Source organism: Crassostrea angulata, chromosome 9 (genome assembly GCF_025612915.1).
Source record: "Crassostrea angulata isolate pt1a10 chromosome 9, ASM2561291v2, whole genome shotgun sequence".
In the NCBI taxonomy this organism is placed as follows: Eukaryota; Metazoa; Mollusca; class Bivalvia; order Ostreida; family Ostreidae; genus Magallana; species Magallana angulata.
The window spans coordinates 12,147,283-12,166,810 of record NC_069119.1 but is presented as its reverse complement, the minus strand read 5'-3'; the positions used below and the strand labels follow the sequence as shown (position 1 = coordinate 12,166,810).

Sequence of the window (19,528 nt, the reverse complement as noted above, 5' to 3'; positions counted from 1 at the left end):
TCCGCTGACAATTTGCATGTTTACTAAACTTGAAACGCACTTATGAAGTTTAACTTAGTATACAGGGCACCGGATTTAAACTAAAAAAGGCTGAATTAACCATCAGATATTCCTTACTTTCTTACATATGATGTCTTTAGCTGGAAACTATCATTGTTTAGGGTTAGCTTTGAAATTTAAGTATTTTGCTTAACAGGCATACAGAGCTCTTTCTTTTTAAAGATACTAATAAAGCGTGAAAATTGCCGAAATCACCAATCCCTCTTGATATATTGTATTGTGACATCCATAGCTAAAATGTTAAAATATGTTTCTTATCGTTTTAGCAGGTTATGTATTTTTTTCTGCAATGATCGCCGCCTTCTCAACCCGTATGAATCATCGAAGAAAGCATTTTATTGTTTTAATTTACATCGTTCTTTTAACAAATTGATTGTAAAAATTAAAATCAACTTAATTGCTGTTAAATCAAATGTACATCAATAAGTTTGCTAAAAACAGCAAAATCATCTCCAATGGGAATTTGTGTGTGGCATCATGATTATTCCGTGCAGTCCGTGATTTTTCTTAGGTCGCAGTAAGTTACGACCAATCGATTAACTTAAAGGTGTGTGTAAATTTCAGTTTTGCTGTTTTTCTAGACCTATGAATTAACTATAAGTTCCCGTAAGAAATAGAGAGAATCATACTCGGTGGAAGTAAATATATAATGTATTACTAGTAATTGCTTTCGCTTAAAAATGTAAAGAAATAAAACTCAACAATGTAATAATCTATTCATACATCAAGTTTATGATATCTTATGAGCGCAGCTACGCTTAATCATCAAGCATTATTTTAAAAGAACATATTTGAACACATCATACAGAAATTCACGTTTATAATCAGTGCATACACGTATGATCGACCATTAGATCATACGATCGCTATTGGAGTTGGTTCAATAGGTTCATTCATGTCATCTTCTGGATCTTCCACTGCAACGCTGGTGACTCTTGGGATGGGCTCAAAAGGTCTGGTGTCGATTTCAGGGTTACGCCGATCGACAACAATAGGTAGCGTGGTCGGCATAATTTGACGCGTGTAGATTCGAACCCGGAACGGCCGCGTTAGTCGGCGAACGGGTATGAATCGAGTCACCCTTGGGGGCTGGATAATGAACTCCCTGGCCAATGCTGCTGAACGACGTCGTAAGAAATATCTTCTGACGGCGTCACGAATCAGAGCCCGCCTCATTGCTTGTTGGATCTCTATTGGACTGGGTGGGGGTACCTCAGGCGGGTTTTGGTCTTCATTCAAGATCACTTCTCTTGGAGATTGTATAAATGTACTACCTCTGTCACCTGTATCAGTGCCGGCTGGTTCTTCTGAAAAAATATCGTACTCATCCGGAGTATTAAGTGCGAGGTCCCTTCGGACCTCCATTAAAGCTTGCGCTATCTGTTCGTACTCCTGACGATTTTTTTCTAGTTTAATCAAAAGTTCACTTTCACGGACCTTGAGGGCCGCTACAATTTCTTCTCTTGTCGGAGAGGGCGGGTCTTTGACGATTTTAGTTTCGGTGTTGTTGTCATCGGATTCTCCCGGCGAGTCTAAGATTGGCGACAAGTCTGTAACGTGGCCACCGGCGATAAAATTTTCGAGATTGACTTCAATAGTCTGCAAGAGAAGGATAAGCAAATGCAGTAGATATGATAAAAATACTGTATGCATATAATTTCTCGCTCTCGTGAATTTTCGTCCCATTTTGCTCGACTGCCTTAAAGATAACTATTGAAAACGGAATTAATTCGAAGCAGTAAGTTGCAACTCTGTAACTAACTACAAATATGTTAGGGAGAGTTACAAGCTTGACACAAGTCTTTAAAACATCATATCGCAAGCATAAGGCGGGAGGAAAGTACCGTAATCTGCCATGTAATGTGTGAACTTTAATAATTTTATATCTACACACAATGGGACACTGTGGAACAAAACACATCTTAGATCTTTTGATAACTATTTTTGTTTATGATTTTTAGTCGATAAGGTTTTGATAAAAAAGTATATTATTTCACATTACTTAATATAATTACCTGTTCATCCCCCGTTTCCACATTTTTGATAGTTTTGGTCAGAGTTGGAGGTTTGCCCTCTTTGAACTTATTGGTGACGAACATGATGTCGTCATCAGTGATGCCATATTTCTCGATGACCTTCATGAACTCGTCCGTATAAAGGATCTGGACATCCCCGTGGCTGGTCTGTTTTGACGTCGGGCTGGTTGGGGTTGGAACTGGGTCCAAATCCTGGGAGAAAGCAAGGCCCCACAAGCATGTGGTTAGAAGAGGCAACAAAATGGCAGCCATTCTGGTAATAGAAATAAAAATATAGTTTCAAACTCCTCTTTGTTTAAAGTTCGCTCAAACTTAAAACCTATTTATACATTGCTAGAAGAAAATATAGGAGAGACCTTGAAATTTCCACAACGATTCATTTACACCCAAAGGAAATTATAGGCTTACCTAGATACATAAATAAATGGTTAATTTTATATAAAGCCTAATACATCAATAATAAAAAATAAGAAAACAAATAGGCTGTGGGAATTCAAAGTTGAAAGAAGTACATCAATCGTTGTTTTTTTTTCCGCTCATAAGAATTTTGTTCATTTTCCCTAGTAAAAAGTCCTTTTGGAATTTTGAATGTTAAAAATAAACAAAACTTAAGGGGTTAAGTACATGTACATTAACATTGTCAACCGTAAAAAAACCCAGTTAGGCAATGGAAATTCAAAGTTAAAAGAATTACCTCCATCTTTGTTTTTTCCGTGAATACGAATCTTGTTCATTTTCAAGTTAAAAGTCCTTTTTGGAATTTTGAATTTTGAAAATAAACGAAACCATTGGTGTGTAAATTAAGTTAAAAGTCCTTTTTGGAATTTAAAATTTTGAAAATAAACGAAACCATTGGTGTGTAAATCGTAAAAAAGGAAATAAGGCATTTGATCATATGTTACTCAAAAGACATCAAAAGAAGAAAAAAACTTCATGTGAAAGATGTATTCATAATAAATATGTGCATAAATGAAAAGGAAAAAGGACATTTACCTGATGGAAACCTTTCTATGTACATGCGCTATTTTGTTCCTGCAGGATCAATATATCTACTCCGTTCCCGATAATCAATTACTGTTCATCAATCGTTAATTGTTTCTGTTGCTATCCCGAGGTAATGTTAATCAAATTTCAAAATCTTTACACTCCTACAAACCGCTCTAACTTCAGAAATTTTAATGAGGATGACAGAAAAAGACAAAAATTCAACAACAACAAATGTCAATTGGTATTCTAAAGTACTGTGATGCTAATCAAATACCTGCACCAAGGCTGTACAAAACAATTTGACATTAGAAATGTTAATGTAAATGACAAAAAGGATTCAAATGTTTAACCAAAAATCATTTACCGGTACATGTTATTGTATATGATTTGTATATTATCTGTATTTTATATGAAACATCTGCAGTTTATGGGTAAACAATGCATATCAGAAAATTTTAGGTAGACCTGATGGAACAACCTCTATTTGATGACCATCCAGCCTCCTTAAAAAAGGACGAAATCGTGTTCGAAGCATAATCTTGTATGATGTTAACATTAGATCAATATCGTGTTAGATGAATAGACTATAGGAATTAAGACGTACCCAGACATGTGTACATGTTGCAGTAAAGTTGATGGTGAACGGATGAAATCATTCTACTATATGATATGATGATGTCCACACTTTTGTGACAAATCTTAACAATACGTAGCCCGATAAAATATTGAAAGCTTTAAAATATCTGAACAAGTCAAGTAGACTAAGCGCAATTCGAGTATTCCAATAAAATACTGAAACATCGATGACACAAAACATACATGCAATAATCTTTTTTGATTTTTTTTTTTCTTTATACCGATGTTACTTGATTAACAAACTGACCATAGGAAGATAGTAAAGTGTCCTTTTTCTTGACTTGTTCCATTACAAGTATACTGTACTCATGGATATTTTCGCCCCGTGTAATTTTTGCCCTTCTTCACTTGCAAATAGTTTCGCCCCGCCTTGAATTTGCCCTGAAGTTATGATAAAAGAAAAATAATTTAGATAATTACGCCCAGCCTTATCTTCGCCCGCTGACATCGAGTGCGAAAGGAGCAAAAATAAAACGGGGGGGGGGGGTATTCCCCTGTACTTATACTTCTACAAACATGTATGAACATGTAAGAGTATATAATTAATGAATAATTTTTTTTAATTTTTTCTTTTTTAAATTCAAACTGATGCAGTGAAAACTTGAGTTGTAGGGACAATGATATAACTTTCTTTGTAGAAATTCCAATTAATAGTACATGTACGTGATCAACCTCTGCCTTAAACCGATTGAAACATGCGCACCTGTTTATCTTTACATGTAATTTTCTCCAATTTACGTCTTTAGAAATTGGCAGCGTTCTCTATTAATCACGAACCTTAACAATATCTACATACGACATTTAAAATTTGGAATCTGGTGAACGATTTTCATGTTTGTAGAAAAGGGGTTTTAGTGCAATTTGTGCAGTTAGTTACATAAATTGTTTTTATTCAAGTGCAAACGTCGGTATGTACCTACTGTAAAAAAAGGCAGAGTATGACCCGTAATGTAGTTAAATCGACTAAATCCAATAATAAATGTGTTGTTTGCTTGATTTATTGATGGTTTGCACAAACAAATATTCACTAACAGTAAGGAAGAATGTTTTGAATAACATAATGGATTTGTTTATTTTTCACGAAGAAGAAGAAGAAGAAGAAGAAGAAGAAGAAGAGAGAGAGAGAGAGAGAGAGAGAGAGAGAGAGAGAGAGAGAGAGAGAGAGAGAGATGCAATAGAGTTACGTGTATTATGCATGTCAATGCGTACACTAGAAATTATGCATTGTCGATATTATAATTATTTTGTTTAAGATATTCTATATTTCGTCAAACATTTTGGTCTGAATGTTACTATAGTAAATTCATGCATAATGCGGTACTCATGCTTATTCAGTTAACGTTTGACAGGAGAGAGAGAGAGAGAGAGAGAGAGAGAGAGAGAGAGAGAGAGAGAGAGAGAGAGAGAGAGAGAGAGAGAGAGAGAGAATCGTAGATTCATATTACAAGATCTGTAACTACTATTCCCATGACTAAGACAATCACTACGTGAAAAATCTAACCAAAACAAATGACAATTGAATGCACAACATACAAGGTAAATCAATAGATCTTCAGGTCACCTGTCAGGTGAGACAAAGGTATTGTACGAATGACACACAGTAGGAGAGATGATGGATGGTAATCTATGTCAAGGCGTTCCGTCTGTCGGACCGAGATAGAAAGAAAAAAAAGTTTCTCTCGAAACGTCTTATCCTTTTTTGTTTGTGAATAATTAGGGTTCTACATCATGTTGATTGAGCGAAGAGTACGAGAGAAAAAAAAATCTAATGAAATAGAACCTTTTGATGTATGGAAGTGATAATCCCAAAGGAATGGGAGTTTTGTGAGGATAAAAACCCCGAGGAAATCAGGAAATAAACAATCAGAAGAAATTAAGTTTAGAATTTAATAGTTAAAAAAAAACCGTTTAGTTTCGCTGAATTATTTTGAATAAAATAAGATTTTTCATAGTTTTCTTTGTTAATTTCTGTTATTGAAATACGGTACGAAATTATCAAACGATGTTGAAATGCAAATTTTGAATTAACTTTGCATCTTACTAGGCATCATATTGTATACACAAACAAACAACTTATTGACTAAACAGAAACTTCATAGGATAAAAAAGCAGAAATTGCATCGAATCACAAAAGGAAGATTTCCATCACTTTACGTAAGAGTTTTTATTCTTTAGAAATAAAATTGTGATAATCTAAGCGTGTATTGTAGTCGATTATATTAACTATTATACATTTTTATTACGTTGGATAAGTCAGATTCACCAACAACTGCATGTACATGTATAATATAATTAAACTAGAATAATTGAACACGTATTATTCCCATGTGATTTTCATAAATTGTGCATTCACGCATACGCTCTTTCTTATGAAAAATGAAAATGCTAAAATGACTCATAATTTCCTACTTGTTTTCTTATTTATATTATAAAGAATACACCTTTAACTTTAACCTACATATGGACGGATTTATCATTTTAACAACTTAAGCGACTGTAACATCAAAGCTTCGGCGGTTCTTTGAATTGGAAAGGTTGAAATTTTAATGCCTATTTGCCTCTTATTTCATTGGTCTATGATTGATTAAGCAATTTAACTATTAAAAATGTATTTCAATTTTTATATATTTGCTCATCAATCATCGTACATATTATGTCGAGAGCTTCTGTTCATACAGGGGGTTTTTGTTACACCTGAAACTTTTGTTCCTAAATCAAACAAAACATCCAGATTAATGACTTATTCGGATAAATTCATCACAAAGTCAAAATTTATTAGCACCGCACTCGTTCGAATTTGATCAAATGGTGATTGAAGATTTTGGATTTTCAGAATTTGGAAAACATACAGGTTTGTTCTAAATATAACATAATTTGTTTTTGAGTGAATAATCTTGGTAATTTACTGTTTCATTTGAATTTAAAAATGATATTTAATTTGTTACTCAATATGCTATTTATACATTTGGCTTTTATTATCATTTCACATCGTTTCAAAAAAGACATCACAAGTACCTGAAATTTGCTCTTCCTATCCAACATTTAAAGGCAACGGACACCTCATTACAATGCGATATGCGAATTGTATATACATTCATTCTATCTCTCAAAAACTTCTGATTTTAAAGGGTTTTATATAAAAGTACAAAAATAGTTGAATCATTGATAATTATTATATTTAACAAAGTGTAATCCTGGTAATGACCGGCATCATTTTTTCCTCATGCACCATAATTTCTCCACTGTACTCGTTTACATGCAATTTGGGATCCGGATATTTCATCCAGTTTATGTAATCGTTTCAAATCGACCTATTTGCTGGTAATGCAGCAATGGAGAATGACAACAACAGTTACCAGATGTTTTGCTTGAACAAATTTTGTTCAGTATTACATGTTTTTGTCATCAAATGTATCGGATATAACAATATTAAGATGACGTTTACTAAAGAAAAATCCTGTTTTGGAATGTATTTTAAGTTTGTGCAAATTGCAGTTCATGTGTAATGAAGTTCGACAGATTCATGAAGTGTTTATACTTGTATTATTGCATTTGCCTTTAAGTTACTAAAAAATGATAAAATGTATCACCACATTCTTCAAATTACTGAAGAAAAAATCCCAAAACAAAACTTAGAACAGAAATCCCCCTCAACACCCATCCACACGTACGTGTTAATAATTAAAAGGAAGTTAAGCCAAATAAGATGACTTCATTACTGAAATTTTAATTGTCACAGAGGGAAATAGTTAGAGATTTATGCTTTGTGTTGTGGCTGCTATAGTCTGTCCCAAGTTTCAAAACATATAATCTGGACATTTTTCATATTTGTGGATGAACGTAGTTTGGGCACAAAGCACTATTGTTATCGAAATATCAAGCGATAAGTGGTGGAAACTCGGGACAGAGTATAGTACACGGTAGTATGCAAAATCAGCGATTCTTCAGGCGTGAGATCTTCAACGTGCACTTGAATTTTAAATGTACAAAGCTTTATTAATAATACATATTCAAAAAAGTTTATACAATTACATGCATTGATAATGTGAGGTACAATGTACTGTAAATAAAATACATAGACAATTCATCATTGGAAATACACGTAATTAACAATAACTATATATAAGTTCAATATGGCTTCCAATGAGATTAATTAAAACAACACGGAAATGAAAGAAGACGCAAGTTTTGTTTTCTACACCGGTGAATTTACATAAATGTAGTCTATGTGAACATATTTCATCATCATTCCAAACATTGTTGCTTTCAGAATCAATATTTTATAAACAAAAATTTCACCAGTAACGTTAAAACGAGATAAATTAATATCTGAGCACCGTTCATTATAATAAAAAAAAAAATCACTCTTCTAAGCTTTCTTACACAGCCAATCCATATTGTCTAAAAATCTGGTAGATTCTACGCTTTCTTTCCTGAAGTTGCCGATATTCGAGCAATAATCGCTGCTGTGTCTGGCTCGGTGTTAGCATGGATGAATCCCTTAGAAGCCGATTTCGAGCAGTGAAAGATTGAACAGGCTGTGATCGCAAGATACCACCTACAGGTTCCTCTACGACTGCTTCCTCTTCCTCCAACTGTGCTGGCACCATCGGAAGTATCAGAATATCTGGATCTTGACCCTGCGCAATTTGATTGTTACTTTGCGGGATGCTAGGACCTCCATTTTGGAAAGACCCTAAAATGGAATCGCTGAACTGTAGTTGTTCGTTTACGCCATTCAAAGAGTTAATATCACTGGGTTTTATGTCAGAGGTAGATGAGGACACTTTTTCTTGCTCTTCACGAAGTCTAAGTTTTAGCAGCGCGTTTCGATTGCGAAGCTCCTCCAATTGTTTTAGCCTCTGCTCTCCATTATCAACATCAGCTTGTGATGATAACGAGTTCTGTTCGAGTGTTTGCTGTGACTGAGCCGCTGCCGCAGTGGATTCGTCCCCTGACGTTTCTGATGCTGTTGTTTGGTTTGAGGTTATAACTCGAGACGAATCTCTTCTGGCTGCTCCCCGGGCAGTTCCCTTTGCTGACCTGTAATCCTCCAGAATGCCTTGAACCTGAAGAAATATAGTTGTTGATATGGTTGGTTAAAACTTTAGAGATTATCAAAGATAAAACTTTACTTTAAGAAGAAAATGAAAGTGATTAGTGAATAAGCTGATAATGTTTATAAATAGATAAGTCTTGGTACAGTAAAACTAATTTAGTACGAACACGGATATAGCAAATTTTCGGATATAGGGAAGTTTTTTTGAGTCCCCGGTACAATTTTTAAGAAATCTTTGCAAAATTATACGGTTATAACGAATTTACGAATATAGCGATCTGATTTTGAGTCCCGTAGAGGTGAATAATTATAACGAAATTTTACACTTTTATAACGAATTTGTTAACAGTTTTAAAAAAAGTTTGTACTAGCATTTAACATAATAAATTGAATGAATTTATTTTTGCATAATTTCTTCATTTTACAATTTGATTTTTAAAGATATCAAAAGAATGTATTTTCTCTCTAAGCCTCAATTAGCAAACAGTTGTCTGGTTAAAGAAAACATGTGTATAATGAATTCGCTATAGTTACGAATTCGTTATATGGATATTACGGATATAACGAAGTAAATCCATTGGTCCCTTTGACTTCGCTATAACCGAGTTTTACCGTGATATATTTTGATCCATAACAGTTAAACTACTACATGTAAAACTATAGTGGGAACAGTTAACGAAAATGAGGTTTTTTTTTCAAATTGAGATGGGGGTATCATCTTTATATTCAGAATATTAAAATCCATTATAAATCATGAAAAACATTGGGCATTATCGATTACAAAAAATTAATTAATCCCTGAAACAATGTATCGGGATGCGAGAGCCACCAGAATAGAAAAGCAAACAAAAATATTGCTTATTAAAAATGATTAAAATAAAAAAAAATTGAATAGCAGTACTACGCTACCTTTATTAGTTGTGTCATCAGCGTGCGGTATAGCTGTCTGTTCTCGAGCATGCGCTGACGATACACATATTCTGTCAGTCGTCGGGATTCAAAGTCCGCCGTAAGGTCGGTACTCTCGGCGTCCAGAATCAGCATCCCTCTCATCAGATGGCGCTTCTGTTCCTCGAGACTGTCAACGTCTCTGGAATCGAGTTTAGGAGCGTTGTCACTAGCAACCGATGACGTCAGTTTGTTAGCAGATGACTGTTTGGCTGCATCCCATTCCTTTGTGAAGCCTTGGAAGTCGAGTGTTATGGTCTGTTGTGTTAAAAAAGAATGGATTTTATTCAAAATGTGAAATATCATTCCAATGTAGTTGTTGTCTGATATTTCAATAGAGATTTTTTTATAAACTATATCTGACATGTGAATATTTTTTTTTTTTAGTTCTAGATAGTTGTGGACATTCAAAGACTCTATCCATTCTCCTTAGAGAAAGAACATTTTCAAGTTTCAAAAGCTTGAATACATGTGTTTTTACTTTACCAAATGAAAGTTTATTACTAAACGAATCACATTACACAATTTACGGATAATATGAAGGTTAATCCGTTAACCACCCAGCTTCGTTAATATTCTTATTTAGAAAATGAAAACTTTAACCATTTTTAAAATTAAAAAAAAATGTTTTCTGGACAAAAAATGTTGCGATTTTCAATATCTATACCTATCTTACGTTAAAACTTCTTTCAGTTTTTTTTTCAATTCCCATTAAAATTTCAGGTAAAGAAAGAGAAAAAAAATGGCGTATTCAATTTTTACAAAACAAGCACATCTTAAACAATTTTTTTACAATCTCGTTTTATTTTTTACCTCCTGTAGATTAGTTTCAGGGTTGAGAATGCTTTTGGTAATGGTGGGCGCCTTTCCGCTCTCTATATAGTTTGTCAACATTTCGTTCATGTCTGCTTCCGTTATCTGAAACCGCTTCATGGCTTCTCTTAGCTTGTCGTTGTAGATAATCTGAAGCTGTGGTTTATCTGTGGTGGGGGGTTCGGCGGCGACATCTGCCGCCACACGAAAAATGGCCGCATATCCCAGGAAAAATGCAGAGACAAGCAACAAGCGAGTCATTCTGAAATAAACGCATTGAGTTTTAAATATTTGTTTGGATTTCTTGGAATGAATTAGCCATTATCTTCAGATTATTTATTTGAAAGTGTCTATTCTGTGGATAGTTTTTGTGATAAGCACGTTTAATATCTACAATATATAATTCTTAATATGCTATTTTTCACCTTTGTTAATGGCAGTGATTCATTTATTATTTTCTTATTGAAGTTTATTTAAAATAAAAAAAACAAAAACAAAAAAATCCCCAAAAACCCGCAACCCTTTATGATTATTTTTCAAAACTAGTTGAATAGTTTTTATTTTCAAGCTTCATGTATTTAAATATCAATTATCAATTAAGATAAAAGAAAAACTACTTACGTGTACAAATGATAACAATTCCGTAATATACTCTGGCTTTTTAGAGTGATTTTTTCAAAACTATGAAATATATTTAGGCAGTTCACTTGAAATGCGTCAATCCATAACGAATCGCATCATAAAAAAACAATGTTTTAAATGGCTTCCCTAGAATTTTTTTAAAGATAAATTAATCGAAGTACTGTGTTTCTATCTATTACAATTGAATGAAATCTCAATAAAAAGGATGCCTACCCTTTTATAGGTGTTATTATTAAATGGACGATAACAAATTTCCGTTTATATATAAAAAAAAAAAACACAATGGAATGAAACCGTCCATCGATCAAAATGCTGCATACTTAATTTTATCATCAATAATAATCAACAATTTGAACTTGACTTGAACAGGAAAGTAAACTAAAACCTGCTGCAAAGAAATTGATTAATGATTAGAATGATTTATTCCAGAGCGTCTAGGTTATTGTAAACTTTAACGTTTTCTGGTACGCCAGTTATGCAATGAAATTTGAAAAACCTCAAAAAATATAACGCTCCAAAATTTGTTTTCTATGTTTAGATCCACATGTTTATGTAAAACAATCCCGTGATTTTTTATCATATATATTTTGCATACGTTTCGACGATAGAATAAGTTTGTTTTTCTATTTATTATTTACTCTTTGCTCTAATTTTGCTCTGTAATATGGAAATATGCTTTACATTCAATTTTCATTTTATGCACATTGAAATTAGCTCTCTCTCTCTCTCTCTCTCTCTCTGTCTCTCTCTCTCTCTCTCTCTCTCTCAACAAATTGCAGCTTACAAATTAGTTAAACAATAAAATGCTTTCTATAGAGATTCATGCAGGATATTAAGATTGTATAGAACACGTCAATGCTGTGACGTACTATTTATCGAAATAGACAGTAATATCACGTGTAATTTTATAACTAGTTTCTTCTCCAAAACTGTCACTCAGCAGCCTAGTGCAGTAGGTTGGAGGGTACACTATGAATTTGCACGTCATGTGTTCGAATCCCGCCGGGGATATTAAAATTTTTACCTTTTCAAAATATTTTGAAACGTATTTTTTGGATAAATATTGTAAAATTTTAAAATTCTAAACCGGTGAAAGTATTTTAATTATAATGTACTTTAATTCACATTATTACATGTACAGTGTACCATACAATTATCTTTTCCTACGTAAACCTGGCATAAAAACTATTGACTTCGCTTTTGAATAGTCACATGTATCTTATATATATCTGCATTATTATTTTGTTACCTTTCTTGATTCATATAAACAATGGCTACATTCCGGTTTTTTGGTTTTTCTTTTAACACTTTTTATATACAAATTTTATCGAGTGAAAATAAAATGATGTATTGATGAACTTCCCCTAATAACGAATATATATTTTCACATCTATAACCTGATCGATTACTTTTTTATGCCATTTTAAAAATGCCAGTTTTTATGTTTGATTTGTAGGATCTTTAGAGTAAAGTGCGGTAAACATTGAACATTCAAGCTAGAGCTCGAAAAGGCTAAGTAGATAAATCTATATTAATAACAACACTTTAGATTTCCTTACGTTTTTTTTATCAAAAATGCCTGACGTATCTTTCTATAAAAGTCAATAATCTTGCTGTTGCATATGTTTATTCGAACACAAACGATCTCAAGAGAGTCCATTTAAACGACAGTTTGGTTTCAAGAAATGTGCTAGCAAAGGTACTATGACGTCATAGTGACAGTACAGGATTAGTGTCGTACTTACCACATATGAAACAATAGGTAAACAATTCAGATATGACAGCATTCAAAGACTACGAAAAAGGTTGTGTATATCATTTTGAGGCTTATTTATAGTAGTTTAAAATATTTCAGAACTGAAACACAGGGACAGATTTTCTGTTATTATTTTTAATGCGAGGATTGAAGCGGAGCGCTATGTAAATGATTTGTTCACTGACTCAATTTTTTTGAAGGAAGGAGTCTCAAATGCATCTGGTTTTTGACTTGTCAAAGGTAAAATTGATTAAATATTAATCAAATCAAAATGAAATGATATTAAAATATCGCAGTTTTCTTTCTTCTTTACTTTTAAATAACATGGCATGAACATAGTTATTAAAGTTTAGAAACTAACAAGGAATATAATTTCTGCGGAACATGGGCGTAGAAAAGTATCACAATGATGTTTTTTTTTTTGGCAATTTAGAATTGCTATTTATAAATTCATCAGTTTTTTGCATTTTCAAATCAATAACCTTAAAGTTGGATTTTTTATCTAAATAAATGTAAACTAATGATAAGATACTTTAGTTTGACCATCCAACCTCCTTAATGAGTTCAAAAATCATTGGTACGTTTATTGGTAAAAATATAACTGCTCTTTTGTCTTATATTTGTTCTAGTCCATTTTCTTTGGATTCTGCATGCATATGCTGTTATCATATTTTGAATCTCTTTCAGTAATAAAAAGATGGTACTTCTTTACTTAAGCTAAAAGTTCACCAAATCTTCCATTTAAATAAGTTATTGTTTGATTTTGCAATAAAAAATGACTATATAGAAGTAAATAAATTCGAAGCTTGATGCACATTCATTTTTATCTTAACAAATTATAATACAAGCGTGTTTAGATAATTTTTATTTGAAAGTAATACAATACACATGTGAAAGTCATTTATTAGATTTGAGTAAATTCCAAAACATTTCATAAAAGAGGAAATGTAAAAAAAAAAATAGTTCCAGCATATTGCAAGAAATTTCCTTTCAACTTAGAAGTATCAAAATTATAAACTCGAACGTAAATGCTTTAGTCCCACATTGAAATCAAATAAGGCTAACAGGTTTAAAGACAAAAAATATGCTCTTTATACGTCAAGCCGTCGACTAAACATGCCGAAAATTTCAAATCCAAAATACGTCTTCAAAACAGAGTCTGTCTAGCCCTTCTTAGGCGACCCTGTTGCAGCATACGGTTCCCAACAAATGGATATAATGACCTCCTCCTAAAAGAAGACACGCTATTTCTTCCCAACCGTGGGTCCATTCTGTTCCTCAACGAGAGGGAATCTAGACTTGGTGTCAGCAAACCAGACGCTCTGCTGGAAAATCCACTGACTGGGAATTCAGAGACTGGTCCGTTTTCTAGTGGAGTTGCAAGGTCCCCTTCATCATACGTTCCAGCTGGTCGAACGCTTTCTATTGAAATCGTGCCGTCGTTGTAAACAAGGTTATTATTTGTGGAATCATCTCGTGAGGAGGCCAGTGATTCATCGTTACGTCGACCAACGGCAGAACCTGTTAGAGGAGTTGAGCGTGAATCCTGAATATTGTTGAATGTAATGTCATCAAAATTTGATTCACCAGGTAACATCGTTGATCTGTCAAAAGCCCGATCATTCGAAAGGCGACCCGACCTATCAAAATTTATTGAACCAGATAACATCCTTGATCCGTCCAAAGCCCGATCATTCGAAAAGAGACCCGGCCTGTCAAAATTTGATTCACCAGATAACATCCTTGATCTGTCCAAAACCCGATCATTCGAAGGAAGACCCGACCTATCAAAATTTGATACTCCGGATAACATCCTTGATCTGTCCAAAGCCTGATCATTTAAGAGAAGACCCGACCTGTCAAAATTTGATTCACCAGATAACATCCTTGATCTGTCCAAAGCCCGATCGTTCGAAAGAAAACCCGACCTATCAAAATTTGATGCTCCGGATAACATCCTTGATCTGTCCAAAGCCCGATCGTTTGGGAGGAGACCCGACCTATCGGTAGATGAAATGTCATTTATATCAAATGGTCGGGATAAAGGTCTGTTCATTTCGGTGGAAAAGGGAGATAAATTGTTAAACCTTCTATCATCTGGTCTTGAGAACCGATCGAACATTCTACCCACTGATCTTCCACCAAATCTTACGCTGTCAACAAGCATGCTGTCATCTGGTCTTAATGGTTGATCAAACATTCTATTCATTCTTCTCGTAGCTGGTCTTAAAGTCCGATCAAATGTTCTGCTGAATATTCTATCATCTGGCCTTAAATTGCTATTAAGTGTTGTGTCAAGTTGTCTAGTATCTGGTCCTAAAGTTCGATCCCGCATTCTGTCAAATGGTCTAGTATCCGGTCTTGTACTTTGATCAAGCGATGTGTCAGATTGTGTAAAAACTTGATCAAGCGGCCCTCCCAATCCATCGGGGCTAACTCTTAAAGTTTGATCAGGTAAGTTGTCTGTCTGAAACATTTGGAAATCCCGAGGACGGTCCCCACCGACTGCCACTAGACCATTGTTTTGGTTTGGTTCATCTAAATCTATAGAGCGCTCAAATTCTTTTCTTGATTGTGGTTGGTTACGATCAAAAAGTTCGTTTCTACCAATAGCATTTTGATCCAACTGGCTATCTAAAAGTCGCTGTATTTCGCTTTCTCTTTGATTTAACTCGTTGTATTGACTGAGAAGATCGTTGATAAGCCGATTGTTTAAGGAGGAAGAGGGCAATACTGGCTCAGTTCTCTCAATCCTGTTATTGTCGTCCATTGTGTTAAATCTCAAATTTTCGGGCAGTGTCGGTAATGTATTTACGCCATCATTATTTGGATCAGGAAAACTGTTTGCTCGGCTCGTCCTTTCTCTGACCGTGTTTTGTCTGGCCTGTGGCATGGCAATGTTGGGTCTATTGTTCTGAAGTGGTATCATTGAAGTTCCTATTAGTTGTTGACTGTTGGAATCACCAAGCATATTAAGAATATCGGTCTCTTTTCGGTTCAGTCTGATGTACTCTTGCATGAGATCGTTAATGTTTTCACGAACGCCAGATTCACTGGTAGGAATGGTTCTCCTTCTATTATTTGGCAAGTCCGTTCCTGGTACACTTGGAGGGAGTATAGAACTAGCGGCAGGACCAAATCCTGACACCGCTGGAACGGGTGCTGGGGACGGTAAATTGTCATCAGCCATTAAACCAAGGGCGCCTTCAGGATTTCTTCGTACAGAATTGGCTGAAGCAGCATTCGTTGTGTCAGAGACAAAGTTATCATCGATTCGTGGCATTCGAAAGCGATTTAAGCTATCTAGCATGTCTGCATCCCTTGTTCTCATTCTGTCGAGCTCTTGTTGTATCAATGCAAGTTCTTCAGCTGGCGACAAAGTTTCGCCCCCTGGAGCAACCTGTTGAATTGGCAATGGACGGTCTTGTATGTCTCCCAGTAAGTTTCTCTCGGAAAGAATTGGCCTGTTGTCTGCTACTAAACCGGGTGACTGTTGTGCCCCAAGTAAACTGTCCCCCATAACATTTGCTGATGCTGGTGGGCCTTGGGGTGGAATTCCTAAAAACTCCCTTATTGCGTTTTGTATCTGCTGCAGAACCACATACATGTTACGCATTTGAACTTCATTGTTCTCCATACTGAGTCGATATGTTTCCTCATCTATCTCTTTTTGAGCATAACTCTCCTGCAGTGCAACTCTACGACGCTGAAGCAATTTTAGATCCTCTATCAACTTTGCCTCATTGTCTCTCATGGCGGTAAGGTCCATGTCCGGTGAAGGGTTCATGGAATCATCGACAGCAGCTAGTTGTATATCGTCAATAGATGGAAGCCCAGTATTTCTAACCTGTGGAATATTTGGCATCGACGATGGAACTATAGAACTACCAGCCCTTTGGTTTGGCCTGAACACGACGGGAACGTTGTCCTGAGATGTTCCCATAGCCTGCATGCCAGCGGCAGAATCTTCCTCAAAACTTTTGAAGTCTAGTGTGATAGTCTAGAAATACAAAATTAAATATTCATATTTACTCAGTGCATGATAATTGAACTTCCTATGTTTCGGCATCAACGTGGCTTAACGATATAATGAATATATATGAGTAAACATAATTTAAATTATGATAACAAAAATCTAAAATATTATTTTGCGGTAACGTTTGCGTGTTAAAGGGCTGACGACAGCCAAAAAGTATATGCTTAAATAAAGACATTGTTTTTAATTAATACAAAATTGAACTCAACGATTTTAAAGGTCTAGTTGAAATACCAAACTTCTATTTCTTACGGAAGTTAATTGCCATTCATGTCAGTAAAAACTGAGAGGACTGAAATCTACGCGCATCGCTTTATCGATTGATCGAAACTTTTATCGACCTAACAAAAATCACGGACTGCACAAAATAATCATCATCATAATGATGTCACACTCAAATTCCCATAAAAGACAAGTTGTCTCTTTCTTTTATCAAATGATCAAATGCATATACAAAAAAATTTGGTAATTCTTCTCACGTTTTTTGATCATCGTGCGTGATTGTGTTTTGGTTATTGTTATTTAAAGACTGCCGAAATGTTAAAAATTTATTTAAAATAAATTGAAGGTGACAAAGTCTTTATATTTGAAAGTAAAACTATTATACTAAATCGAGACTAATAGAATCATTCATTATTACGAGTGTGGGATAGTATAATTCCACAGAGGGGACAAGATTCACGGTCTAGGACGATGCCCTGCCAAGTCCTAGAGCGTGAATCTTGGCCCCAAGGTGGAATTTCACTATCCCACACGAGTATTTACAGTAAAAAATGATGTTTGACAACTTTCTGTTATGACGTTCAAAAGATTTTGAATTCGATTTAGCCCTCCGCGTGCTTCAAATAGTGCAAGTAAAAATAACAGCATAAGACAGTTTTTTTAAAAATTAAAAATATGATAAATTGTAATTAATTAAGCAAAACAATTACTTATTGGATAATCTCAATCCACCATTTTGCATTTCTCTACAGCAGACAACGTTTGTTTACGTTTTAAAACGGCGTAGTAATACACAGTGTAAGACAGAAAAATCTCACACTGCTGTCTCACACCGAACAGACCGATCTCACACAGTTGATAATGCGAGAAAATTATCTGATGAACTTGTTTGATCTAAGTGTGGACTATAATTATGTCATATCTTGAAATTACGTCATATTATCAATAGTCTGCTAATATTTATTTCACGACTCTCTCTCTCTCTCTCTCTCTCTCTCTCTCTCTCTCTCATTGTTTTATCTCTTCATTTGATTCTCACCTCGTTAAGCTTTGTGTCTGGGTTGAATACAGTTCTGGTAATTTTAGGCTGTCCGCCTGCCACGTACGTCCGAAGCATTTCCTCCATTTCCGCCCTAGGAATATTGAACTTCCTCATCACATCTTGCAGGTTCTTTGTGTACATAATACTAAAATCGGACACATCGCCTCCAAAATTGTCCAGGGATTGCGGAACGGCGGGTGGTGAGCTTTCCTGCGAACTGGACAGGGAGAGATGTCCCGCCAACAATAGTGCGGCGAACAGCTTCACAATCATGTTGATCTAAGGAGAGAATTCGATTTACAAGAGTTTGAGTTTCTTGTGATTACAAACACAATGTACTATCTACAATAATACAGCGTACAACCTTACAGTCATTTTGATCTAAAAGAGGAATTAATTCGAAAAAATACTTTTAGTTCTTAATGACTTTAAGAAGATGGACATGGAAAAAATATTCCCCTAAAACGATTGCGGGGCACAACTTTAATTTTGATCTGAAAGAGGAATTCAATAAATAAGACATATATGTCCTTATGGCTTAAAACAAAATAGTCCCACCAAGATCATTGCGGTGAACAACTTCACATTTACATTGAACTATAAGAAATATCGATGAGAAGACAAAACTGGAAGAAACATTTACTGTTCAAAATTCAGTCTTTTGCATAGTACAGGAAAAATCTGGTGAGTGAATGGAATGACTGAATGGAGAGAAATGCTATTTTGTATCGTTTCGTTACTTTTATGGTATCTCACTAAATCGCGTCGCACGATGGCAATTCAAGCGTTTTGTTAAATTGTTTGCATCAATCTCTGTGGTTGAACATCATCACAGCTGAGTTGTTAAAGTATTGGACTTGTAAACAGCAGATCATAATCTGACTTGAACTTTTGTTCATATTTATTTTATTAAATATTTGAAAATCATATATTGTTTTATCCATTTATGACTAATATATTTCTTATGCAACATGCTATCTACATGTATCACAATAAAGTAATTTTCTGCAGACTTGAGAAACTATTCCAATTTGTATTTTGCCATCATAATGAACTATTTAGGTTACTAAACACCAGGACTTCTTTTTTTTTGCTTCATCTCAGTAGCATTTTGATATCGATAAGCAGAGTCCTTAGATTATTAGTAGAAATGTCGTCAAATACATTCAAGTTTTAATGCAAAATGTAAGTGAAAATGAATTCCGATCAATTCATGGAATGGTGCATTTTTTATTGGTAGTATTTTTTTTTTTTGAGTTGCTGATTTTTTTTTTTTTAGAATTATGGTTTA

The 19,528-nt window shown here is 34.5% G+C and overlaps 3 protein-coding genes across 4 annotated transcripts in view; all 3 read right to left on the bottom strand.

Annotated features, from left to right (window-relative positions):
- Positions 1–759: 759 nt before the first annotated feature.
- LOC128163695 (uncharacterized) lies at positions 760–3,205 on the bottom strand. Its single transcript, XM_052827325.1, has 3 exons — positions 3,090–3,205; positions 2,076–2,349; positions 760–1,659 (listed from the first exon to the last, which is right to left on the bottom strand). The coding sequence occupies exons 2-3, from the start codon at positions 2,346–2,348 to the stop codon at positions 916–918; spliced, it is 1,017 nt and encodes a 338-aa protein (XP_052683285.1). The 5' UTR covers position 2,349; positions 3,090–3,205; the 3' UTR covers positions 760–915.
- A 4,586-nt stretch (positions 3,206–7,791) lies between these two features.
- Positions 7,792–11,369, bottom strand: LOC128163771 (uncharacterized). Its single transcript, XM_052827426.1, has 4 exons — positions 11,161–11,369; positions 10,540–10,801; positions 9,688–9,984; positions 7,792–8,788 (listed from the first exon to the last, which is right to left on the bottom strand). Exons 2-4 carry the CDS (start codon positions 10,798–10,800, stop codon positions 8,099–8,101), a joined length of 1,248 nt encoding a protein of 415 aa, XP_052683386.1. The 5' UTR covers position 10,801; positions 11,161–11,369; the 3' UTR covers positions 7,792–8,098.
- Positions 11,370–13,786: 2,417 nt separating this feature from the next.
- LOC128162064 (uncharacterized) overlaps positions 13,787–19,528 on the bottom strand; it is a 6,229-nt gene continuing 487 nt past the window's right edge. For both annotated transcript variants that reach the window (XM_052825251.1, XM_052825252.1), the window contains exons 2-3: positions 18,235–18,516; positions 13,787–16,937 (exon numbers count right to left, since the gene is read on the bottom strand). In XM_052825251.1, the coding sequence (XP_052681211.1) occupies positions 14,085–16,937; positions 18,235–18,510 (3,129 nt within the window). In that variant the 5' untranslated portion in view covers positions 18,511–18,516 and the 3' untranslated portion in view covers positions 13,787–14,084. The remainder of the gene's footprint in view (positions 16,938–18,234; positions 18,517–19,528) is intronic.